At 39.3% G+C, this 27,510-nt stretch overlaps 2 protein-coding genes across 3 annotated transcripts; one reads left to right on the top strand and one right to left on the bottom strand.

Moving 5' to 3' along the window:
* The first annotated feature begins 1,105 nt into the window (after positions 1-1,105).
* On the top strand, positions 1,106-8,905 carry pdia6 (protein disulfide isomerase family A, member 6). The gene is made up of 13 exons (XM_022686245.2): positions 1,106-1,249; positions 2,713-2,857; positions 3,047-3,104; positions 4,004-4,130; positions 4,247-4,353; positions 4,446-4,591; positions 6,096-6,210; positions 6,387-6,527; positions 6,640-6,724; positions 7,044-7,116; positions 7,268-7,426; positions 7,849-7,945; positions 8,071-8,905. The coding sequence occupies exons 1-13, from the start codon at positions 1,234-1,236 to the stop codon at positions 8,137-8,139; spliced, it is 1,338 nt and encodes a 445-aa protein (XP_022541966.1). The 5' UTR covers positions 1,106-1,233; the 3' UTR covers positions 8,140-8,905.
* hpcal1 (hippocalcin-like 1) lies at positions 8,902-27,510 on the bottom strand. Of its 2 annotated transcripts, none has more exons than XM_049483099.1 (4): positions 27,145-27,510; positions 13,570-14,029; positions 12,852-12,957; positions 8,902-10,141 (listed from the first exon to the last, which is right to left on the bottom strand). In XM_049483099.1, exons 2-4 carry the CDS (start codon positions 13,945-13,947, stop codon positions 10,044-10,046), a joined length of 582 nt encoding a protein of 193 aa, XP_049339056.1. In that variant the 5' UTR covers positions 13,948-14,029; positions 27,145-27,510; the 3' UTR covers positions 8,902-10,043. The 2 variants fall into 2 exon arrangements, with proteins under 2 accessions (XP_049339056.1, XP_022541969.1); XM_022686248.2 differs by lacking the exon at positions 27,145-27,510 and adding an exon at positions 23,246-23,368.

Here is a 27,510-nt window from a genome sequence, read left to right as displayed (position 1 = left end):
GCTGGAATTAGCACATCGTCTAGCGCGCTCCAACCAGTCTGCTGCCGGACAGAAGCAGAAGCGTGCGTACGACACGCGCTGCTTTGGGGACCCGTTGGCGGTGGGGGCGAGGGTTTGGCTATATAACCCTCAGCGGAAGAAGGGACTGTGCCCGAAGCTCCAGTCGGCCTGGGTGGGTCCGTGCTTGGTGCTGTCCAGGCTGGGGGAGGTGATGTATAAGATCCGGTGGGGCAGACGCACTATGATTGTGCACCGTGATAGGCTGGCCCCCTATAGGCAGAGACTGTCGGACACTGTGGACGGTGGTGCGGAGCCTGCCGGCCTTGCACTCGTGCCTGACCTGAACTCTGGCTCTTCGGAGCCGCTGGCAGGCGGTGCCGTTCCCGGCCCCTCCAGGCTGCTGCGGGCACGGAGGCCGCCCGCCCGCCTTAATGACTTTGTTTGCGACTGATTGTAAAAAAAAAAAAATGTTCTGTTGTACACGGGGTTTGTGTTGGGTTGGTGGGGTCGCCGGGACGGCTGACCCTTGGGAGGGGGGCTATGTGGCGGCTCTGGGTTGTGTGTGTGGCTGCCTGCAGGCATGTTTCTGTTCTCCTGTGTGTGAGGATGACAGGGGTGGGGCATCTCCCTTGGGAGGGGTTATGCAGAGAGGGTGGGCACCACTCTGGATCTGCCATCTGGGAGACACACAGCTGGGTTGGTGGCCTTTGGGCTATTTAGCTCTGTGGGGATGGTTTTAGCTCTCCTAGTCTTGTTAAAGACTGTAAGTGAGTGACAAGCCGGTTCAATAAAGGAGCTGTTGAGCATTCAGCATGAGTCTCACGGGTCTTCCTTCCTCTTCCACGCCACAATATGTAGTGAAGTACTAGTGGAGGTAGGAGTAAATAATAATAGCATTTTAGCATTTTAGTACTTAAGTACAGTAGTGAAGTACTCCTACATCATTACTATACATCTCTGGCTACATCTCAGGTATCAGGGTTTATCGCTTGTTTATCGCGTTTGTTCCCTCCGCGCCACCGTACCGTGCCCACGCTCTCACAGACACGTCGGGCTGTGATTGGCTGAGGCGGGTGAAGCGCCAATCAGAGCGGGCCACGGTGGGAGTGTGAGGGTAGACTGAGAGAGAGATCGGCGGTGTGTGTAACATTACACTCACACACACTCACTCACACCGCTACACACACAGTGTGAAGTTTACCGGCGGGATCAGCAGCAGCAGCAGGAGGAACAATGCGGGCTGTGCTGGGTGAGTGGAGAGACTGGATCATTATACTGGTTCTGTACTAAACCCAGTCCGTTAGCTAGGTTAGTTAGCTGATCTGTAGACTATGCAGAAACTGGAGTTATCTGAAGCTAGTCCGCTAGCCCGCTGCTAGTGCCGTGTTTCTCCCACAGATCACTCTGCCTCTGATCTGGAAAATAGCTGTGTGTGTTCTGATCTGATCTGGAGCAGGATTGTTTATTAAAGCTCCATTATTACATGTATTAAACCATGTATTAAAAAAATATCATATGTAGAGAGAGAGAGAGAGAGCTGAGAGCTAACTGTAGCTAACAGGTTAATTTCTCACACTATCTAACACTAACAGCTGTATCTACATTCAGTAGAGTCACTACTAGACTGAAGACAGAGCTAAACTATCACACAGCACTAGTTATCTACCTCACTGTTATTAAAATAGGACTTTCTCACTGTGAGAATATTGCAGTTTGTTGCCAAGTTTAGCTGAGTCCAACATTTAAGACAAAACTTAATTCTAATGCTAATCATTTTACATTATACCTGAATCAGAGGTAGGCATGATAACTACATTATCAATTTATTATACAATAAATAGACATGACCTCAGTAATATCCAGCTCTGGAAAAAAAATAAAAGACCTCTTAAGTTAATAAATCATTTTCTCTGATTTTTATTTATAGGTGGATGTTTGAGTAAAATTAACATTTTTGTTTCAGTCTATAAACTACGGACTACATTTCTACCAAATTCCAAATAAAAATATTGTCATTTAGAGCATGTATGGCTGAAAAATGAAATAAAAAATGGCTAAAATAACAAAAAAGATTTCAGACCTCAAATATTGCAAAGAAAACAAGTTCATATTCATAAAGTTTTAAGAGTTCAGAAATCAATATTTGGTGGAATATGATTTTTTTATTTTTTTTATTTTACCAAATTAAAAATCTCTGGAATAAAATCAAGAGAAGGATGAATGATCACAAGCCATCAAACCAAGCTGAACTGCTTACATTTTTGCACCAGGAGTGGCATAAAGTTATCCAAAAGCAGTGTGTAAGACTGGTGGAGGAGAACATGTCAAGATGCATGAAAACTGTGATTGGTGGTGTTATTCCACCAAATATTGAATCTGTACTCTTATAACTTTATGAATATTATTGTGCAAATAAATGCTCCAAATGACAATATTTTTATTTTGAATTTGGGAGCAATGTTGTCTGTAATTTTATAGAATAAAACGACAACATTCATTTTACTCAAACATATACCTATAAGTAGCAAAATCATACAAACTGATTTAGAAACTGAAGTGTTTTTTTTCCTCCAGATCTGTAGTTTAAATCCAGTGTAAATGATGTCAGTGTGATAAATGGCAAAAAAGTATATACAAGACTTTTTTATGACAGTGATGATATATTTGTGACCTAAATTAACTGTGCTGACAAAATCATTCTGATTGTTTCAGGTGTGTTGGCGTGCTCTTTGACTGTCCTCTCTGTCCACGGGCTCTACTCTGCCAGTGATGATGTGATCGAGCTAAATCCTTCAAACTTCAACAGAGAAGTTCTGCAGAGTGACAGTCTGTGGCTGGTGGAGTTTTATGCCCCATGGTGAGTTAAGGAGGATAGTGTTTGTTTTTACTTTAGATCAGCTACCTAAATATAAACAAGCAGCTGTTGGGGATAAATAGAGTCAGAAATAAAGAGATGCTGGTATGTGTGTGCAAAACACCTGCAAGATGCAAATTACCTTTATAAGGATGTTATGAGCCTGCTTATATTGTTTGCTTGTTTTGAAAGGTGTGGGCACTGCCAGAGTCTGGTCCCAGAGTGGAAGAAAGCAGCTTCAGCGTTGAAGGTAAGTTTGCAATATTTATATAATTTTCTGAGGACTGATTAATTGGACCTAACCATTTTCTTTTTGATAGAGCAATGTCGGTACGCTGCCACTTAACCTAAGTGTTCTAAGTGTTGAAAATGCAATGAAAAGATTAAAATCCAGGTATTTTTAAACACTAATCATCTAAAGAGGATGATGTGCTGAGGTAGCGTTAATCAAATGTTTTTGAAATATAGGTGAGATAAAAACATCTGCTTCTGTACATCTCCACAGTGCAATTAAGATGTGATTTCAGGTTTTCACAGGGTTGAAACTTATGGGACATTTTTACAGTTAATGTATGGATTGTCTTAAATACTTGGATAAAATTAATGCACTCTTTCGTTCTGTGTGGTCCAGTGCTCTAGTGCGCTGCCGCTATGATCGGGAAATCGCTGGTTCGAATCCTGTTTATGTAGCTTGCCATAATCTGCTAGAGCATAATTTGACTGAATATGAACAGTCAATTTTATAAGCCGACATGTTTTCACTATATACGTGAAACAGTTTCATTAGCAATCATACATGTTGATGCCGTAACAATGCTTAAAATAAAAACACTTATATAATATATATTTATACCGATTAATCTTCATTTTGACTAAAGAATCTTTTTCCATATCTTAAAACAAGCCATTAAACTGCTTTTTATTCCATCATTTGATTTCTTTGGTCTCCTTAAACATGGAGGGACTGTGTTTGTTCCAAAAGTGTTAAAGCTATATTTCTGGTAAATCAGTTTACACTTCAGTTGCATCTTAATTACTTCAGTTTATATCCAGGGAGGTGTTGTACAGAGTTTTTTTTTTTTTTAATTGTCGCTGTTTAAATACTTTTTTTTTCCCTTACTGTATCTGCACCCTTGTGTCAATCGACAGGGAGTTGTTAAGATTGGAGCTGTTGATGCAGATCAGCATAACTCACTGGGAGGCCAGTATGGAGTCCGTGGCTTCCCAACCATCAAAATCTTTGGGGCCAACAAGAATAAGCCAGAGGAATACCAAGGTACAGAGGTGTATTTGCACATGTACATAAGAACAGCCTCTATCGTAGAGACATGAGCTTGTGATTACCTGCAGAGTTGCAGAGTCTTGATGCTTGCTGTGGTGTCTTGTCTACAGGTGGTCGCAGTAGTCAGGCTATTGTGGACACAGCTCTGAATGCTCTGCGTTCCATAGTCAAAGACAGGCTGAGTGGAAAGACTGGAGGCTCTGACTACAGCAGACAGGTACTGAAGTCTGGACAGGACATCTTTAATCATTCTGCCTTGCATTCATGTATAGGATTTCCTTTCTAATGTTGCCTTTCTGCTAACTGCAGAGTTCTGGTGGTGGCGGAGGCAGCAGTGGTGGCAGTAAACAAGACGTGATTGAACTGACTGATGATAACTTTGATGAGAAGGTGTTTGGAAGCGATGATGTTTGGATGGTGGAGTTCTTTGCTCCATGGTGTGGACACTGCAAGAAGTAAGTCTGAATTTTTTTGCCTAGAAAATAATCTGCACAATAAATGTTGTTAGCATCAACTTTACAATACATTGCAATGCAGGCAATGTCACATGAGACTTAATTACATTATAACAGCAATAGGGCTGAACAGTATATCGTTTCAGCACTGGATTCACAATGTGCGCATGCGGAATTGTCACATCGTAGAACATGCAATCTCAGATTATTACAAACATGTTGTGTTGCATTTTTTTGCTGTTGGATCCAAAAGGAAAATTCACAATGTTCTAATTTTTCATGAGTTAGCTACCAATTGCAGGTTAAATCTGTACATTTCATGTATTTTACTCCTATTTTGATGTACATTATTGATACCATTAGACATGCTGAGGCACCAACTGGTGGATACTTCTGAAGAAAATTAATGTATTTATTTTTAAACATCGCAATATACAGCTCTGGAAAAAAATAAGAGTCCACTTTAAAGAAATTTAGTTTCTTTGATTTTACCAAATTGAAAACCTCTGGAATATAATCAAGAGGAAGATGGATGATCACAAGCCATCAAACCAAGCTAAACTGCTTGAATGGAGTGGCATAAATTTATCCAAAAGCAGTGTGTAAGACTGGTGGAGGAGAACATGCCAAGATGCATGAAAACTGTGATTAAAAACCAGGGTTATTCCACCAAATATTGATTTCTGAACTCTTCTGAACTGGTTTTCTTTGCATTATTTGAGGTCTAAAAGCTCTGCATGTTTTTTGCTATTTCAGCCTTTTCTCATTTTCTGCAAATAAATCCTCTAAATGACAATATTTGTATTTGGAATTTGGGAGAAATGTTGTCCGTAGTTTTTAAAATTAGACAGTGTGAAAATATGCTGTTTCTGACGCTCTTGTACATTTTGCATTTATTATAACGTAGACATTTAAAGACCCCTGACCAACTCCATGTTTTATTAAAAACGAGTATTATAAATCTAATTATTTAATTGAACAGGCTGCAAAGAGATTATTTTGAATATTTATTGTACAAATGTTTGAATGTTTTTTAAATAGCACCATTTAGTGTAATCTTCTGGTACATTTTTTTCTTTAAATATAACATCACAAATATTTTGCATTATGATTTTTTTTAAATGGAGAATACTTTTACGACAGTTTGTCTTTATTCAGCAAAAGAAAGGTGTCAGAGCAAGTGACCAAGCCATATTTAGCTTTTTTTTAAGTGTTTAATTACTCGCTTCCTTGCACACTTTTCACTTATTTTATGATATTCTAGCTTTATATGCATTTACCATTTCAAGAAACTGAAAGATGCGTAGTCAGGAGATTTCTTGGTGTTTAAACCTGAAAATCCTGCTCTTTAGATGATGTCAGCAAAGATGTTTAAAACAGATAATGGGTTACATTTGTGGTTATTATTTAGTGCTTCTTTAGGCATTGCAAGGCATTGCATTTATTCCCTTAACTTTTAAATTTTAAATATCTGATTGTTTTTCTTTTGTTTTGTTTTTTTCAGCCTTGAGCCTGAATGGGCAGCTGCTGCTTCTCAGGTGAAGGAGCAGACCAATGGCAGAGTGAAGCTGGGAGCTGTAGATGCTACCGTCCACCAGGGCTTGGCCAGCCGCTATGGGGTAAGTCTGATTGGCTCTTCACCTTAGTTCTCTTTTCTTAGAGATAGGCTGTTGGATAATAATTTGAATGTATTGGATTCGTACTATAATTATTGCTACTACCCTTTAACAAGCATTAGTTTCGTATTTTTATTAGTCCTTGGTTTTTGATACTCATCAGCTTGTTTTGTTTGAAGATTCGAGGATTCCCTACCATTAAAGTCTTCCGTAAAGGAGAGGAGCCAGAGGACTACCAAGGTGGACGCACTCGCTCAGACATTATTGCCCGTGCCCTGGACCTTTACTCAGACAATGCTCCTCCCCCGGAAATGCTGGAGGTCAGTTTCTCTTAGCATAACTGTCTGTGTATTCCTGAATAGTTAACTATACAATATTTAAAGAAATTGATTTGTTGCTCACAAATGTTAAAAAAACCCTTGTGATTTTCAGATTCTGAATGAAGACATTTTGAAAAAGACTTGTGACGACCATCAGCTTTGTGTGATAGCTGTGCTGCCTCATATTCTAGACACAGGTATGTATGATGTTTGTATGGTACAGTGTGTAGACTGATACGAGTTCTGTTTAAGTGAAATGTTGATGGCTCAAAGCGTAAATTATACTTGCTTACTGTAGGGGGAGCCCTTGAGTAAGAAATACCAGTCCTTTGCAAAATGGTGCTTTAAATTAATTTATAGTTGATAATGGTAAATAAAAATGCACATTAGTACAATGTAGATTTTGTTTTCTTATTTTTTAATTAGAAAATGAAAAAAAAAAATGCCCAAACATTTGACTATCACTGATAATTACATCCACTGAGAACTATGCACTGTTCTTCCACTCATTTATAGGTGCAGCTGGCAGAAATGGTTACCTGGAAGTGATGATGAAGATGGCTGAGAAATACAAGAAGAAGATGTGGGGGTCAGTATGTGTTTTGCACGTTGTCAAGAGTCTGATTAGTGCAATTTTGTATGAGAGATTAAAATGAAACCACATTATAATCGCAGCTCAACCCTAACATGAAACATAAACACAGTTCTTTAACACAATATGTGCATCTTCAACTCTGTAGATGGCTGTGGACTGAAGCTGGAGCGCAGATGGATCTGGAGGCTTCCCTGGGGATCGGTGGTTTCGGCTATCCTGCCATGGCGGCTATCAATGCTCGCAAGATGAAGTTTGCTTTACTGAAAGGCTCGTTCAGTGAGACTGGAATCCATGAGTTCCTGAGGTATTTATTGATGATTCTGAAAGCTGACTTACTCGATCATTTTTACTGACCTCACTATCGCCCATAATGTTTTGTTTGCAAGGAGATCTTCTTAACATTAGTAATTTGGTCTATCTACTTTGTTTAAACTTTATTTTAATTGTATTTTCAGTTTATTTATGTAGGATGTTTATTTTTTTATATTCCAATGTCTGAATATTATGTAATATCAAAATGTTCAAGCTTTTTAAAAGGGCATATTTACATTATTATATTATCATTAAATCAGACCTGCATTTTGCTTAATGGGCATTACATTGTCTTAAGATTGCAGTAATATTGTAATATAATAATTATTTGTTACAATATATCATCCATATATAACTAGTATCAAATCAGTCCTATAGGTCACTATACTGAATCTCTTTTTTCCTTCACACTAGGGATCTCTCTGTTGGACGAGGCTCAACTGCCACAGTAGGAGGCGGGGCTTTGCCAAAGATCAACTCTGTTGAAGCCTGGGATGGGAAGGATGGAGTTGTAAGTAGGAGTTTTTGACTTAAAGATCAAGGAGTCTTATAGAGCAGTGTTTTACCACAATATTTTGTTATAAATGTTAATCAGATTTTACAAAGATATTCTCTGTTCTCTTTTCTGCTGCTTAGCTGCCTGTGGAGGACGATATTGACCTGAGTGATGTGGATCTGGATGATCTGGACAAGGATGAATTATAGAGTTCACTGACTGGGAAGGATGGTCTCATTTGGTGTCAGCACCACACAGACTCAGCCCATGACTCACTTCTCCTCTCCTGTGGATGAGGGGATAACTTGAACAATAAGTTACTGTACACTCTTTAAACGAAGATTTGTGTTGCTTTTAACTTCTTCTCTCTGGTAATCTGAAGTGTGGCGGGATCAGGGATTAAATCGTATTGTTAAACTCTCTGTCACAGGTCTGCTTTTCATGTGATTGGTTGGCTGATTGAATCTCCCTGGAAGAAAGGAAAGCAGGATTGTTATGTCACTTTTTTTTGTCCTGTTGTTCCACATCCAAAACATAAAGCTCCAAAATGAGGTTGATTTTCCTCAGTTCTGAAAAAAAAAATCCCACTCAGATCAGTACCCTCACCCAGTGTTTTGTTCATTTTTGTTCCACTTATGGCAGTTTTTTTCTGCAAATACTAACTAAAGCGGAAGAGGAAGCTAGGCTGCCAGATATATGCTGTAATGGTTTATATCCTTTGTCCTTAACTTAGCCTACTGCCATGTAAGGGGATTGTCTTTAAAGCAGAGTTTTGCAGACAGTCCTATTCATTTTCATTCTCCATATGAGTGTGGCAAATATATTTGAAAAGGAAATCGGTGACTTGGCATGCCAGCTTTTCATTGTGTTTGTGCTGGACAGGAAATGCCGTGGGAATTGTGTAGATTTTTCTTACACAACTTTGTTTTGACATGTTTTTGTTATGAAAATTAAAAAAGGAGGAGTCCAAATGAAGTGAGTGGATTTTATTATGGATGTAAACACCAATATTTTACCTTTCTGAAGTGTTAGTGCTCCAAACTAGTATTTAAATAATGGTGTATTGATGAGTTCTTAAATATGCAATGTATACAAATGAATATGAAACATTCAGTGGGAAAGCTGCAGTCCTCTGAATGCTGATGATTTTTGCTGACTTTCCTTTTTTTCTTACAACAGTATGGCTGGATATTCCAATTCTAGCTACACAAAGAAACAGCACTGTAACTCTCTTCTTCATAACTACACCTCTTGTCTTGCCTAACACAAATATAATTACAGAATCACTGAAAGATACCGATCACTCTTATACATTCAACACAAATGCTAGTTTTGGCAATTCAACCTTGACAAAGCATAGTGTATTGGCAGATGTCTAAAACTATGAAAATACGTAAGCTGGCAAAAAAAGCATTAATTGTCCAGAGCCTTTAGTTTTAAACAAGTCTGATACAAGACTAAACACTGAAAGATTTCCTGTACTACTTCCATAAATGGATGCAGTTTAAATTCCAGAACCCCATCGAATTTACACCTGTGTGTCATCAAGATTTTTGGACTCAAAGCTACTCTGTCACACAAGTGGTACTTTACTAAGTGCAACTTATCCATGCTTGCTTGCATATTGAGTTTAAAGGAAAGGAAATAATAGGAAAATGTGCCAATTACTTGTAATTGCGATGAATTCCGGACAAGTCTTTAGAATGAATTGAAACACATTTTACCTAAAAAAAAATGTTTTGTTATATATAGTGTGCTACAGGCATTGTAAAAACCAAGCATCTGAAATATAAAACTATAGCTTAGCTTTTTGAAAATCAAGGGACTTGGATCAGAACAATGGTACTCCTTCCTTTCACCACACCCTCAAGGAACTATTGTGGGTCAACTAGAACCTTGATGTGACAGAATAGTACATCTGAGTACTAGATTTCATTGTATTGTATACAGATACAGATTGTATTCCTGTCCTCTTTTACTTAAATGATCCGGGTTCTGTGTAGATCTCTTATTCAAATGCAGTCTCTGTGTCTTTGGGAGCAATAGGCTGATGTTCCTCTGAGGCCGACGGTACGGGGCAGGGTTTCCTGTAGGAGCTGCTGCTTGGCTACTTTCAGAACTGGCGTGAAGAGCTCTGGTCAGACTGCAGCAGCCTGACAATAGAAGGATCGCTCTTGGCACCCTTGATGAACTCCTCCAGGGACAGTCTCCCTGTAATAAGAAAAGAGGCTAAAGGTTAGGCTTTCTTAACCAGAGACTCTATTTCCATGGTCCTTGGAGTATGAAGGCGAATCATGCTGGAACATGCACCACTGTCCTTTACTATCTTGAGATTCTTAGTCTATTCACAGTAGTGTGGAATATTTTTGGAGTGGTGAGCTAAAAGCTATTAATGTAACTGAAAAGTAATTATGTAACAAATACACAATTTACTGTTAAAAGTCAGTACTTTTACTATAGCCTACTTATTAAGTTTTGCTTTACACCTAAAGTCAAAAGTCATGAGGTAACGTAATGTGTAAGTGGATCGAGTGTAACCTGTGAGTGAGGCTAAACACTCACAGGTTACTAACAGTGTGCTAACAGCAAGATGGAAAGTATTAATGAGTTGGAGTAAGGCCTAAAAGTGGGTGCAGACTGATGGGACATTTCGTTCCCTCAGTTGTGTGGGCATTTAACATTCCTTGATCCACAGGGATGTGCAAAACCCGAAATTCATCATAAAATGCTATAGCACCCACAGTAGATGATTGTGACTCTTGTCAGCAGATGACTAGAACTGTCTGTTTGAACTAACAAGTGACTCTGGCAGAAATCAGATCCCCATTTATGCAGGAGACCCTACAGATGTTCTGTAGGTTCGTTTTTTTTTTTAAACATGGGACACAGCAAAGTCAAAGATGCTTGATGATTGACATTTTGCTGTTTCTGTGTTGAATATGCCAGAGGTAGATACTATTGGAAAAATTATTGTCAAGATTTTTACAGTACACAACGTCAACAGGCAGCCAAAATGCACCAGCAGTGCAGAAGGTGGGTAGTCCAGGTCCAGAAACTACTTTTTATCTAGTATAAACAGATCTGTTTTAAACATACACCTACCTATCTCAATTGTACTTAGCTGGTGGTGTTCTATAGATAAACCATTACTTACTGTTTCGCACTGCACAGTGAGATTAAAGGTTCACTCACAACCACACTCAATTATGTATCTTGTATATTGAGTATTGGTAAGTTGTACACAATTGGGCCACACCTATAAACTCTCCAGACCAGGGAAAACAGATTCATGCATAATTTGTTCTCCAATACTTGGAATCAACTCTTCTGCCTTAAAGGCAGCATCAATTCTCTATCAATTTTTGCTCAATCTCAAACTTACTTTTCAGCTTCATGTCCAAACACAAATCAGTACTCACATTTCAATATCTGAAGATAATAACTTTGACCAGTGTGGCCACTCTGAATGATCAACAAAACCACCAATCTCAATTATTTCCATCCCAACTCTCAGTTTTGAACTGCAGCTAGAGTGGGCTAAAATGGAAATTAACTGATACATATGACGTTAGTCAGTCTATTTTATTTAGCACAGTCAGGTACATGAGTATAATCAGTCCTAGCTCCTGATTGGAGGGTGCAGAGCACTGGGCTCACAGATGTCAGACTGGTTAAGTAATCTTTCACTGGGGAGACAGTCCCTGATGTTTTTCCCACCCAACTGCACCTAGTTATGTCCTTGAAAGCTTGAGGCCACAGACAGCAAATGGAAGCACAGCTGGAACTCCATCCTGAATCTCAGCTGCAGGCTGTGTGCCACTTAGTGCCATTGCTGAGATACGAAATACGACTGAAGGGTAAACTCTTAAAGACATAAAGGCCTACTCCAAGTTTAAGGCTACATTCACACAGCAGGTAAAAGTGGTCAAATCCAATTTTCTTATCACATTAGATATTTAGATTAGGCTGTTCACACAATCTTTTTACTGGTAATGTGAACCATATCTGACTTTGTAAGTGGCACACAAGCACAACAGCGCAATGCTTCACATTAAGTTTTATTTTTATCCTTCAGACTGCAGCTGAGCTTTACACTGAGCTCGCTCAAAATGACATGTTATTTGGCAACAGCTGCATCCTGTAGCCATGTTTAGCCAATTCATTAGGAACACTGAATGGCTGTGACAAGAGCCTTCTAATATTATTGGAAAAACACATCAGTCCAAATATTTATGAGGTCATTTTTCCACCTCTTAACTCCCCAAATCACTGCTGCTGCCCATGTTCCTGTCTGCTCATGATCACTTTCTGTTCTCCTCATAGGCTTTTTTCCTGTATTACATAATATCGCATGAAAAGTTGCATTGCTGCAAATCAGATATATATCGGATTTCAATACCACATATTGAAGTGGTACTTAAAATGTTTTTTACTGTTTACACAGCCACACAAATAACGCACCTGCGTCACATATGGCATGAAAGATTGGATTTGGGCCAGATTTACCTGCTGTGTGAACATAGCGATTTGGAATTAGGGCTGTGCGATAAACCATATTTCTAGAAATGAGTGTTCACCATAAACACTAAAAGAGCTGTGATAATGCCTTGGACATCTGCATTACCCACATGCAGCAGAAGAGGAAGCAGATTGTGAACATAAATGAAATAACTAGTCTGGAGGTAGAGCAAGTGAACCCACACAACAAACTATTTCGAAACCTGGTAAATATGAATGCAGCCAAGCCAAGTACTGAAAAAAAAGCTTCAATGAGTTTAAATTAATCTAAACAGTTTTTTTTCATCAGGTTACCCAACAGGGTTATTGCACATCACATTTTTGTCCATAAGATGCCCCTGCTTCAATTCATAAAGAAGTATGGTACATACAAAGATTGTATACAAAGTTTTGCACAGCTCACCATCATTGTCTGTGTCCATTTGTCTGAAGATCTTATCAGTTCGTTTCTCAGGGGTTGACTCGTCTTCGGGCATCTTCATCACTGATGAGACCATTTTGTAAATTGCCTGTGGTTTATGAACAAAAACACATTAACTGCTTGTGCATTTGAACAGTAATTGCCAGCCATAACTCTGTGGGCAGCTTATTCTCCCATACAATATTTTCTAAATAAGAATAAAACCAACATATAAAGAATTACTATATAACTACATGGAGTCAGCAGCTTTTTCAAGCAAGGAATAAGGCCTTTGTATTTAATCATCGTTTTTGGCAGCACCATATGGCCTGTGGAACACTTGATTGAGGAGATCTGTTTATTCAGGAGGTCTATATCACCAAACATTGAACTGAGCCAATATTGATATGGAACAAGCTGCTCTGGCAACAACGACTTACACAGCAAATACGGAAACACAAATATAAGAACGGAATAAACAAAAAGGATAGGAAGGGAAAAGTAAAGCAGTGAAACATGTGCTTGGTTTGGGGAAAATATAAATATAAGAGTTGCCTAGAGGTGTAAATTCTGAACTCATTCATCTAAAAGCCTTTTTCCTGGATCTAAAGCTTATTTTAGACCTTATCGTATTTAAGATTATCTTTGACAATATCCTTACTGTTGATGATAAATGCCAAGATAATTACAGGTTCTTCCATAGTTGGCGCTCTTTTCTCACCTGTACTATCTCCAGCATCTCAGCCCGGCTGATGTATCCGTTTCCGTCCAGGTCGTACATACTGAAGGCCCAGCGAAGCTTCTGCTCCAGGCCTCCACGGGATGTCACGCTCAGCGCAATGATGAACTCCCGGAAGTCAATAGTGGCATCACCGTTGGTGTCGAATGTACGAAAAACATGCTCTGCGAATTTGGAGGCATCACCATAGGGAAAGAAGTTGGCATAGATTTTCTTGAACTCCTCTACTGTTAAGTGGCCGGTAGGGCAATCTTTGAGGAAACCGCGGTACCACTCCTGTAGTTCATGGTCCGTGAACTCTGTGTTTTCCCGCAGGTCATTCAGGACTTCTGGACGCAGCTTGCTGTTCTGTTTGCCCATGATGGAGCACTCTCCTGGACTGTTCCAGAACACCTCGGCTGAATCACTGCTTTTCTTGTGTTCCCTGCTCTTAAGCTACCCACTGTAAAAGAAAAATAATGGACATTTAGACTTTTGTAAGTACTAGTGCTGTTTTCAGTCTGAATTTTCCACTGTAGTACATTTGTCTTTTATGCCTTTTGGCAGACAAATATCAGGCCAGATGGAAAACGCGTTACCCTAGTGAGAGGAGGGAGTGGAGTTTAGTATCCATGGATACCATTTAATACCTTATTAAGGTGCAAATATATCGATATCTTGATGGTGGGGGGTTAATGGCCATCTGGAAGAAGAGACAACTCTTACAAAAGGTCAAGACTGGCATTAAATCACCTAGGAAATCATCAAGACAGTGTGAGTTAGCAGCCTGATAATATGCAGCCACATTTCTGTCTGTGAAGGGACATGGTAGTTTGGTTACCATCACTGTATAAAATTTTAGGTTCATTAAGACTATTGAATATTTCAATAACAATACAATCTAAACGACCATACAAAAACACAGCTTTACAAATGTTTCATTCATTTTTGTATATAGTGAAAATGAAAAAAATATATATATACATATATACTGCAACATTTCTCCAGTAAATTCTAGCTACCAGTAATGGTTCAGCTTAGCCACTGCTGCATTTCTGTCTGTAACATTCAGCAACATTCGCACCAGCTGATGGATATCTGCATTTTTGGGATGCAATTTAAGTTGTAGGAGGAAGCCACTATGAGCAGGAGGTCGCAGGTTCGAACCCCTGCTCATGCAGCTTTGCCATCAAGCTGCCGGCGTTAGAGGGAGCAAAATTGGCCCTGCTCCCTCTGGGTGGGTAGATGGCGCTCTGTCCCCACATCACTCCTATGGTGATGTCTGCAGCACAGGGCGTCTGTGAGCTGATGTACCGGAGCCGAGCCGCTGTGCTTTTCTCCAAGCGCGCTGGCTGCTCGGTAATGCTGCATCAGCAGCAGCTCGAAAAGAAGTGGTGGCTGGCTTCACATGTATCGGAGGACGCATGTGTTAGTCTTCACCCTCCTGGTGTGTTGGGGCATCACTGGTGATAGGGGGAGTCCTAATGAGTGGGTTGGGTAATTGGCCATGTAAATTGGGGAGAAAATGGGAAAAATTAGAAATAAAATATATATAAAAAAAAAAAATGCTAAAAAAATAAATAAATAAATAAATAAGTTGTAGGAGGAAAAATCCGTGGACAGATTTGATGAATCATTAGCATTAAATCATGTAGCATTAAAGGAGACTGTTGTTAGCTAAATAATCACACTTGCAAAAGAGTTAAACACATCTCAGACATACTCCATCTAAACAGTTTTTTCTTTACATGTCCATGTTGTATATATGTGGTTCTGCTATTTCCCAAGATTTAATGGCCCACATGTCATGCTGAGAATATATTTTGTGGCATGTGAATTATGCTGGACATAACTATTAGAAGATTTTTATAGTGTGTAGTATAAAGAAATACACCTAATCAACAACAATACTCAACAATACAAGACTGTGGCTTTCCAGTGGTCACTGGTTAATAATAATAGGCCTAAAATGTGCCAAAAAAGCACCCCACACACATTACACCACATGCTCCATCCTTGATTGTACAATACAAGGTGAGTTTGGCTTACAGATTAATGCCCTTGGTGACCTGAGGACTGTAATTTAGCACTATAAGAAGCACTTCAATTTTTTTTTCTGAAAATTCGACAGTGTGCCTAATAATCCGGTATAATCCGGTCAGGTTTTAAGGAGCAGTAAAGCCACTCCGCTAAAATGCAGCATTATACAGAAGTTTAAGTGAAGTTTCTCCAGTACTAACAGCATTAGCTGCTAACCTCAGCGCTAGCTCTTTCGAAAATATTGGAAATCTAAACTTACTGTAAATAAACAGAAGCACTTTACTCACCCAATAAACAGTTTTAAGGAGAGAAATCTGTGTAGATAAACATCCAGTGTTCGTTTGACTTTTTATTTTTATTTAAGATTTACAGTTTTGTTTACTTAACCAGTCTCTCATTAACAAGGTCACTTTTTTTGTAGAACTACGGCTTGCTGTATCTATTTTCTTTATTACTATTTAATTCTAGGTAATATCTACACTCTTTCATTTCTAAAGTGCTGGCATATATGCATAAGTTCACACTTCAACACAATTCATTACATTTCTGAAAGGTTACTTTTTAAATTAGGGTTATACGTTTAGCTCTATAAGGCTTCTTAAAATGTTTAAAATTCTTTGTTTACAATGTTTGTTGTGACAATAGCCATTACTGCTTCACATATATATATATTTTTTAACTCTCAGAGTGGGAGTGTGTGTGTAAGAGAGAGAGATACAGACCATATTTTACTACACTAGCAGTTTCTAGTCTTTCATTTTAAATGACTTAACTTTAAATTGAAATTTAAAACAGCCTTTGAAGACACAAAACCTGCCTGTATTCATTTTCACATGCCAGTCTGTAACATCACCTTTTAAAGTTTTGTATAAAAACACATATGAAGGAAATCTAGTGATCACTCTATTGTAATCCATGGAATGGCACAACTTGTGGATATTACAGCCCTGATTAGTACAGTAATAGCGAACTATGGAAAGAATTTAATAAATGAGGTAGTGAAGTCCAGCTGTGCCAGATGACTAGAACATCTGGAAGCAGCCCTGACTCCAAGGAGACGTGAAAGATGAGAGTGAATATGCAAATCTAGCATGGGGCTTCACCGCTACATGAAGAATCTTCCTTTTCTTGGAATATGCTGTTTGATCGGCACCTGCATGTCTTGTTTGATGTGTGTTAGTGAGTAACAGGGACAGGCAGATGCAGAGACAGACTGTATGCGCAGGTGCATCCCAGAGAAAAATAAGAAGACATCACGGCCAAATTACCCCCCTTCAAGCTTAATCACAAAGACAGACCCAAAAAAGAGAGAAAGAAAATTGAGAGCCCAGTTTCCTAGGCAGCCAGGCAGAGCTGTTCCAATAGCATACATTAAATACATTATATGGAGCCCATATAAGAGGTGAGGTGGCTGGCAAAATGTAATGATAGGTTTTATAACTCAGCCAACACCCTCCAGTTAACCCATAAAAGCTTTATTGGACTGAAAGAGAAATGGCCATATGTGCATGTGTGCATCCTGCCCATGATTGTACTTAATATCATACTTATTTACAATGTCCTATAATCAGATCTGAATCAATCTTGCACGTCTGCTATTGCTGTGGCTCTGGCGGTTGGTGCAGTATTTTGGCATCACAACAACAAACAAGGTTTTGTATGGCCCTGATTCTGCTGGTAGGAAAAAAAACTGTATAAAGGCAGAAGATACAAGGTGTACTGTATGTTTACACACAGTTAATCATAGTGTGAAATTGTAGCTCCAGCTAAAAAGCCTTCTTGCTTCTTGATCGTGACTTTATTTCTTATTCAATAATGCTATGGTGCTGAAAACAGTCTTAAGGGATATTTTTCCCCACATCAATCCTCATGTATTGGATGTTAGATAAAGCAAAATTGTTGACGCTCTGAGAGTGTGCCTAAAGGTTTAAAAAAACAATGCTTTAATGAACCAGGATCATTAATAGTACTCTACAAGGCTGAAAGGCAGCATCATTAAGATGATCATTATGTTGTACAGACTAGGTTATTCTCACTGGGCCTCAACATGAAAACAGTCTTTTCTAAGGCTGTACAAACATGATGCATGTTTGAATAATTATTAGATTTTTTTTAAATATTAAATATAAATTACTATATATTAGGGTTGCAGCGGTAACCGGTTTCACGGTATACCATGGTATTAAAAGGCACGGTTATCATACCGTGTGTGTTTGCTTATTACCGGTAAAAGACAAGCCAGCGGAGAAACTCACCCGCGCATGCGCAACTCTGCTCCGCTTCAGCTACTCAGCACACAGCTGTGAGAACGGCAGAAAGTGCATCAGACTAAACAAATCTCCGTCCGCCTAAAAAAAGGCTAAACTAAAATCAGCAGTGTGGGACTATTTCAGAGACCCGCCGAACGCACCCGAGGATGGTTATCCGATTTATAATCAATGTGGCCGTAAAGTCACAGCTAAAGGTGAACATACGTCAAACCTGTTCTCCCATCTCCGAGAACACCACCCCGCTGTGCAGCTCAAAGTATGTGTTTAGTTTATAATTTTACTCTGAACCTAAATAAAACCTCTTTTTAGTCGTGCACAACCCAAAAGCGCTGAGTTATCCGAAATTTGGGCACGCAGGTACAGGCGTGAAGTGCGTGCTACGATGGATTCACGTGTCCGTGTAAAGGTCCTGGCCGGACTGGATGTGAAAGACGCCATTCGTTTACATGCGTTCATTTTCAAATTCTGACGTGCCTGTTTTTCATATGTTAAAACCAGACTCGGTGTGAAAGCCTTAAAATAGAAATCTCTATTGTGAGGATCATGTCAGAAATAAATCCCCTCTTTCTGCAGCATCTGGTTATATACCAACTTGGCAGTAAAACGGACGTTTACAACAGTTGTTGATCAGACACTGACCCAGGCTCAGTTTATCAGATATTACATAATTTAAACTTAAATAATTGTACTGAATATTTTAAATACAGAATCTTTACTTCTTAGAGGACATGTAATGTGTGTAACGTGTATATATACACTACCGTTCAAAAGTTTGGGGTCACATTGAAACGTCCTTATTTTTGAAGGAAAAGCACTGTACTTTTCAATGAAGATAACTTTAAACTAGTCCTAACTTTAAACAAATACACTCTGTACATTGCTAATGTGGTAAATGACTATTCTAGCTGCAAATGTCTGGTTTTGGTGCAATATCGACATAGGTGTATAGAGGCCCATTTCCAGCAACTATCACTCCAGTGTTCTAATGGTACAATGTGTTTGCTCATTGGCTCAGAAGGCTAATTGATGATTAGAAAACCCTTGTGCAATCATGTTCACACACCTGAAAACAGTCTAGCTCATTACAGAAGCTACAAAACTGACCTTCCTTTGAGCAGATTGAGTTTCTGGAGCATCACATTTGTGGGGTCAATTAAACGCTCAAAATGGCCAGAAAAAGAGAACTTTCATCTGAAACTCGACAGTCTATTCTTGTTCTTAGAAATGAAGGCTATTCCATGCGAGAAATTGCTAAGAAATTGAAGATTTCCTACAACGGTGTGTACTACTCCCTTCAGAGGACAGCACAAACAGGCTCTAACCAGAGTAGAAAAAGAAGTGGGAGGCCGCGTTGCACAACTAAGCAAGAAGATAAGTACATTAGAGTCTCTAGTTTAAGAAACAGATGCCTCACAGGTCTCCAACTGGCATCTTCATTAAATAGTACCCGCAAAACACCAGTGTCAACATCTACAGTGAAGAGGCGGCTGCGGGATTTTGGGCTTCAGGGCAGAGTGGCAAAGAAAAAGCCATATCTGAGACTGGCTAATAAAAGAAAAAGATTAAGATGGGCAAAAGAACACAGACATTGGACAGAGGAAGACTGGAAAAAGTGTTGTGGACGGATGAATCCAAGTTTGAGGTGTTTGGATCACAAAGAAGAACGATTGTGAGACGCAGAACAAATGAAAAGATGCTGGAAGAATGCCTGACGCCATCTGTTAAGCATGGTGGAGGTAATGTGATTGTCTGGGGTTGCTTTGGTGCTGGTAAGGTGGGAGATTTGTACAGGGTAAAAGGGATTCTGAATAAGGAAGGCTATCACTCCATTTTGCAACGCCATGCCATACCCAGTGGACAGCGCCTGATCGGAGCCAATTTCGTCCTACAAGAGGACAATGACCCCAAACACACCTCCAAATTGTGCAAGAACTATTTACAGCAGAAGCAGGCAGCTGGTATTCTATTGGTAATGGAGTGGCCAGCGCAGTCACCAGATCTGAACCCCATTGAGCTGTTGTGGGAGCAGCTTGACCGTATGGTACGCCAGAAGTGCCCATCCAACCAATCCAACTTGTGGGAGCTGCTTCTAGAAGTGTGGGGTGCAATTTCTCCAGCTTACCTCAACAAATTAACAGCTAGAATGCCAAAGGTGTGCAATGCTGTAATTGCTGCAAATGGAGGATTCTTTGATGAAAGCAAAGTTTGATGTAAAAACAATGTTATTTCAAATACAAATCATTATTTCTAACCTTGTCAATGTCTTGACTCTATTTTCTATTCATTTCACAACGTATGGTGGTGAATAAGTGTGACTTTTCATGGAAAACACAAAATTGTTTGAGTGACCCCAAACTTTTGAACGGTAGTGTATATATATATACAGTGAGTCCAAGAAGTATTTGATCCCTTGCTGATTTTCTTCGTTGGCCCACTAATAAAGACATGATCATTCTATACTTTTAATGGTAGATGTATTCTTACATGGAGAGACAGAATATTAAAAAGAAAATCCAGAAAATAAATCTAAGGAATATATATTAATTGATTTGTATTTCATGGAGTGAAATAAGTATTTGATCCCTTAGTATTCATTAGCAGTTCTGGCTTTTACAGACCAGTTAGACACTCCCAATCAACTTGTTACCTGACCTGAAGCCACCTGTTCTCACTAATCACTTGTGTGAAAAACACCTGTCCACAGAATCAGACAGATCACACAGATTTCAAGTCTCCAACATGGGTAAAACCAAAGAGCTGTCACAGGACCTCAGAGTCAGAATTGTTGACCTTCACAAAGCTGGAATGGGCTACAAAAAGATTAGTAAGGTGTTGGATGTGAAAGTAACAACTATTGGTGCAATTATCAGAAAGTTTAAAGAGTATAACATGACAATCAACAGACCTCGGCCCGGTGCTCCAAAGAAGATTTCGCCTCGTGGGGTGGCAATGATGCTGAGAACGGTCAGAAATCGTCCTGCAACCACTCGGCAGGAGTTAGCAAATGACCTGAAGGCAGCTGGGACCACAGTTTGCAAGGAAACAATTGGCAACACTTTGCGCAACAATGGATTCACATCCTGCAGTGCCCGAAAGGTACCCCTGCTGAAGAGAGCACATGTGGAGGCGCGCCTCAAGTATGCCAATGATCATTTGAAAGATGAACCAAGTTATTGGGAGAAGGTTTTGTGGTCAGACGAGACCAAAATTGAACTTTTTGGCCTCAACTCCACCCGCCATGTGTGGAGGAAGAAAAATGCTGCCTATGACCCCAAGAACACTGTGCCCACCGTCAAGCATGGAGGTGGAAGCATAATGTTTTGGGGGTGTTTCTCTGCCAAGGGTACAGGGCTACTTCACCGCATCACTGGGAAGATGGATGGAGCCATGTACCGCACAATCCTGAGGGACAACCTCCTCCCCTCTGCCAGGGATCTGAAAATGGGCCGTGGTTGGGTCTTCCAACATGATAACGACCCTAAACATACAGCAAAGGATTGGCTCAAGAAAAATCACATTAAGGTCATGGAGTGGCCCAGCCAGTCGCCAGACCTCAATCCGATCGAAAATCTATGGAGGGAGCTGAAGGTCAGAGTTGCCAAGCGACAGCCCACCAACCTTCATGATTTAGAGAGGATCTGCAAAGAAGAGTGGGCCAAAATTCCCCCTGGTGTGTGTGCTAAACTTGTGGTTAACTACAACAAACGTCTCACCGCTGTGCTTGCAAACAAAGGCTTTGCCACTAAGTATTGAGTGTGTTTGGCAAGAGGGATCAAATACTTATTTTCCTCATTGAAATACAAATTAATTAAAATATATTCTTTAAAATTATATTCTGGATTTTTGTCTTGATATTCTGTCTCTCCATGTTAGAATATATCTACCATTAAAAGTGCAGAAGGATAGTGTCTTTATTAGTGGGCAAACAAAGAAAATCAGCAAGGGATCAAATACTTCTTGGACTCACTGTATATATATATATATATATATATATATATATATATATATTTTTTTTTTTTTATATACACTCTTAATTCCCTTAAGAGTAGTGGAAAAAACTAATTTCCTTCACCTGATGGTGTACAGCTTATTTTTTTTTAAGGAGACATTAAATTATAATTGTTCCAGGTTTCTATACAATAAATAGTTAATTGAACAAAAAACCTTTGTTGTCATTTCTTTAAGGGTCAGTTTAATAATATATGTAACAAACTGTGATACCGTGATAACCGTGATACCGCGGTATTTTCTGAGACGGTTATCATACCGTGAAAATCTCATACCGTTGCAACCCTACTATATATACACACATGCGTATATTTTCACCTAATTTGAGACAATCATGATGGCTGAACAAATAAATTAATGAACAAATCAAAAGACATACTGATTATTTTTTTACTGACTTAAACTTTTTTGGTGACATTTTGTGACATTTTTTAAGCTGCTGGAAATAGGTATGCATCTACTAGTAAGCAACTTGTCCCAAGACATGCATATTGTTACGGAGGGAGATGTTTATATTTTTCTTTGTTGCCTTCCCTTTTCCAAGCTACCTCATCCTTGCGCTCTCCTTCACTCTTTTTATCAGTCCTGCAGGTTACCTGTGAGAGCGAGGAGCTGATTAATTGATCCTGGTCCTGCGTCACAAAAGCGCTGGCCGATGTGGAGTGCAGCGCGACACCCGACCCATTCAACCACCACGCCGCCCAGACCAAACCACCTGTCTTACTATTCTTATTGTTTGTGCTGTTGTGAGTAAAAACGGAGCTGTTTAGATAACTAAAACATGTTATTTAACTTTGTTATAATACTTCTGTAAATACACTTCAAATAATACTAAAAGCCAAGGTAGCACTGTAGGGGATAAGGCCTGTTTCTTTGGGAGGGGGTTTCTTTTCTCCTGTGTTTTGTTAGTTAGGGAGGGAGGGAAGATTTATGTGTTTTTATTTCCTTTTTTTTGTTAGGTAAGTTAGCTCTAAATTTCTAAGTTAGTTTTGTTTGTTTGTTATTTTAGGCATTTCTTATCCCTGACGTAAATGCTACTGATTATTATAAATAAATCATTTTGGCTTGTATCTCTAAAAATGCGTGAGCGGGTGTCGTCTTAGCATATGTTACTGGTCTGGCTTTTCAGGCCGTAACAATATGTTAACTGATTTCTTAAGTGGCATTTATATATAATAAAACTTATTGTTGCATCAAGAAAATTTTTAAATTATACATACAGTTAATAGAAAACTGATATATTGAAAACTGCATAAAATATCTTATGATCTATGACCCTATAAACAGACTCATAACCACAGTATCTAATTAAGTATATAAATACTGTTTATCCGCACTACAGCTATGTGGCTCAAATATACCTGTTTCCTGAAAATGGCCCTACAGTATACTTTCAGCATTCACGTTTTTCCCACGGTGTCTTTTTTCCAGCAATAATCATGACACACAGCTCCTCCCTAGACGAGTCACGTGTAGCTGTCGGTCAGGTCCCTGGCACTCTGAGGACAGACATAAACATGAGTGGAGAGTGTTTTATTTTTTTGCTCCCTCCCCATTTCCCTTCCAACATTTTCCAAGCCACAAGAAACCCAGAACTTTCCAGTCTGAAGAAATGCAGACTCAATATGCAGTGGCTTGGAAAAAGTACCGTATACAACAAGAAGGGTCCCCACAGGCCCTATTTTAGTTAAAACAACGTCACAGGGTGGTACAACAGCACAGATGAAATTCAGGTCAAAGTGCTCTGTAAGAAGCAAGAATGAAAAGAGGAATTAAAAAAAATAGCTGAAGTAAAAAAGCACAGCAACTTTGTGTTCTTTTTAATCATGATTGTGAATCTAATCATTATTACAGAGCAAGTATGTAAAAAAAAAGATCCTCTACAGATCCCTTTCTGACTAAATGGCAGTGGAAAACAGATGCTCTACTGCCAAGATTTCCCAGGGTTTCCCAGGATTTGGAAGTGACCTGTGCCGCTAAGGTCTCAAAGCGTTAGGTTTCATAGGTGCTTTCTCAGAGCCTTTCACGCCACAGGCTTGTAAAACTACATCCCTGCTGAAATCAGTCAGGAAATTTTATTTGTGTCCTGCGATGTTTCTCTTGATTGCAACACTCAAGAAAAAACACTGTGTGGATCAAACCCCCCAAAAAAAGCTTTCTGCACTTTCCAATAACATTGCAGCTTGATACGTGCATGCAGGGCTTGTGTTTATTTACGTAGCAATGACTGCATTTTAATAATGTTGATGCATGTCTGAGATTTTTTCCTACTTTTCTTTGGGAATGATCTTGGTGTTTATATGATGCATGCTTGACATTTTTGTTGAATGACCATTTTGACCACACTTATTCTCGTGAACTAAGGCTCTGCCTCTGTTTAAATATATTAACATGACCAACTGTCACCATGATATCAGTGCATCTGCTCAGTTTTTATCATTTTCATGACTAAGCTAACAGCTACAGTGTTAATATGGTGTCCTGTGTACACCATGCTGGTAGCCTAACTTTAAGTGTACATGGACTGAAGCACTGTCGCTCTCTAGGACGTGACTGCTTGTCTTTGTCACTCTGTCTCAGCTCACAGCAACCCGCATTCCATGCGCAGTTCTCCCCCATGTTGTCTGTGCTAATGGAAATGTTCTTTTGTACACTGCTGCCAGTTTGCACCACCACGCAATATGCATTTCCTCACCGCCTCCTTCGCTTCTCTTCAACTGTTCTTACTGTAACAGACTGACTCCAACTTTATTTAAAGAAATATTCCAACCTAATCTCTATCTGCTGCATCTGCACTGCTAAAAATAAAGGTGCTACAAATTGTTCTCTGAGTGATGCCAGAGAAAAAAACACTTTTGATTGATATGTAAGTGTAAAATAAACTTTACACATTTTTAAGAGTGTACAGTATGCAGTCATTTACCATAGATGATCATTTAGAAACCCAAAGAAAGAAATCCACTCTATACAACATAAGCAGCAGATACATATAAGATTGTAAAACCAAGGAGCATCCCTTTAATAACTGTAACACCCTATGAACCCATTTCTCACCTACTCCAAAACCTACTTCCAGAGTTTTCTGTCCTCCTACGCAGGCCCACTTACACCACAAGTGTGCTCATTGGAAACACAGTGACACACTGAGTGGGTTTGAACACGTCAGCTGGCTCAGTGCAATGCCTCAGTGCAATTCTCCTGGTGGCTGTACAGTGGCACTGAACAGTCTCTAACCCATCATGCATAAAAAATCAACTCCATTAACCTCTTTGTGTTTGCATCTGAGTTGAGCCTCATTAAGTCCCATCCTCAAAAAGCAGGGTAACCAAAATCCATCCTGACAGGTGTCAAAAGATCAGCAGAACAGAAATCCAGAGTCTTTCTCCCGCTCCACTGGACCATACCATGTCACGTAAACAAACAGCCTGCCGCTTGCCCGTCAAGAGAGTTCTGGGTATTCTTTTTCCCCACAGATTAGATTGCTGTCAAAAGGCTGTCTTGGGTGTTTTATATGGACTGTTCCAGAGAAGTGAATTCACACCAAAAGAAATTTGTTCTTTGTTTTGTCTGCATCTGTTAAAGCGGCGTACTAAGAATGCAAACTCATTTTCTTATTCAGGAAGCACAGAGGGTCAGGTAGACACACTGTCGGGTTGATTGCATGCCTCCAGAGGGTCTTAATTGCTTAAACATGAGTAATCGACCCCTGCTCCTGTTGCGGGGACATGCTGTGACCCCTGAGGTGACCTCAGTAGAGATGCAATTAGTCAGAAGCATGACAACAAACAATGAACTGGTAACAGGTGCCATTCAGTAATACAGTACCATAGACTTTCATTGTTTTATTTTTTCTATGTATTTAAGCATTATAATTTAACCTAAATATGGGAATGCATGTGTCACAGGCCTTTATACCACTCTGTCTGTCATTTTAACTCATGAAGGCCCTTAGTGACACATACTGAACATCCTGTGAGCATTACAGGCAGTGTGTGAATGTGTGCTGGATGCTGAAGATAAAAATAGCTCCTTTTAAAAGAATATTTTTGCTTTTACAGATCCAACCATTTTACGTTTCATATGCTTTAATAAATGTAAAACTAGTTCTGACAAAGTTCACATCACATAACCTTAAAATATTTAGTCATGTGCCCACAATAAGATTTTTTTTTTTAGAAATGGGTCTGGGCTTTTATGGTTTAACCTGGCAGTTCATTAATAGTTAACTCTTATTTACAATGCCGGCATGGAACGTGACAAAAGACACATGTAAAGAAAAATAAAAAAAAGAAAAGGAATGTAAAGCATTACAGTTCTGTACGCTGTAATGCTCAGTTTCCTTTCGCACTGAGAATTAAAAATGGTCAATCAATCAGTCATTGGCTGATTTTGGAAGTGGAGCACAGACTGGGTTATAATCACACCTGCTGCATTACTTAGCTAAATGACTTACACCCCCGCCCTATTTTATAAACAGATTTCAATTGGCAGGAATAGACTTTATTGTTGCTGTCCAATGAAAAACATGTATCTCCAAATAATAAAAAAAAACTTTACACAAGAGAAAGTAAGAGACAATCTAAAACCTTCTTAACGTTTATTTCAGCTTCTATTGCTCCACTCATTAAGACATTTTGACACAGTGTAAGAGACAACTTGTGTTTTCATATAAAAAGACAAAAATGTAGAAACTTGTTTTTCATTGGACAACAAAATTGTATTCTCACAACCCCGTTACACCCAAAGAGCAATTGTTAAATAGATAATTATAAATATTACATAAAATATAATCAAATAGATATCAAGATAAATAAACAAAATATGAAGGAGAGTAGGAAAGAAGCAGCAACATGAAGTCCAGAGTGCAAATTTGCTATAGCAGCATGGATACATGTGGATGAAGAGCAGTGACAAGATATAATCTCTAATATTATAATATAATTATTTTTTTTCATTGATATAATAAATAAGCTCATGCCACACCTACTACACAGCTCACAGTTAGCTTAGGTTAAGTTATTTTACTAAAGACTTTGATTGAACTAAGAGAGTCTGTAAACTAGCTTATTTAGCGAACTCTCTCATTTAGAAAAGTCGTCGTTATTATTTAGATACTCAGCGAAAAACTAAAAATAAATAAAAAGTTGTGGAAAACGCCGGTGGGCATTAAAACTGGACGTGACAGGTGGACGTTCAGCATGAAACTAAAATACGACCTAAAATGTTCAGTACGAGCTCAGAATAAACACAGCCAACTTACCGAAAAGAACGACTCGCTCTCAGGCGCGGTAGTCTCGGTCCTTCTGGCTGATGTTGGAGGAGAGGAGTGTCCTCAGTTTAGACTAATGGAAAAAACACAAGTAAAACTACACACAGCTGCCTGAACTACAGCCGCCCTAAACTACATAAACTACACTCCCCCTTCAAACTACCCATCCACCCCTGTCCTATCGCTCAGCTTCTAAAACCCGGGTTTTAAACACGCGGATCTTTGACTCTTCAGAGGACAGACTCGCCTCCATCGCTCCTCAAACAAACACTTGTAAACCCATCTTCTCCTCCGGGGACAGGAGCAGCGGAAGCAGGAGCAGTAGAGAAGGAGGAGGAGGTATCTGACACCCTGTGT

Source organism: Astyanax mexicanus, chromosome 1 (genome assembly GCF_023375975.1).
Source record: "Astyanax mexicanus isolate ESR-SI-001 chromosome 1, AstMex3_surface, whole genome shotgun sequence".
Taxonomy (NCBI): Eukaryota; Metazoa; Chordata; class Actinopteri; order Characiformes; family Acestrorhamphidae; genus Astyanax; species Astyanax mexicanus.
The sequence above is the reverse complement of the archived record's forward strand: the minus strand, read 5'-3'. Positions and strand labels throughout refer to the sequence as shown.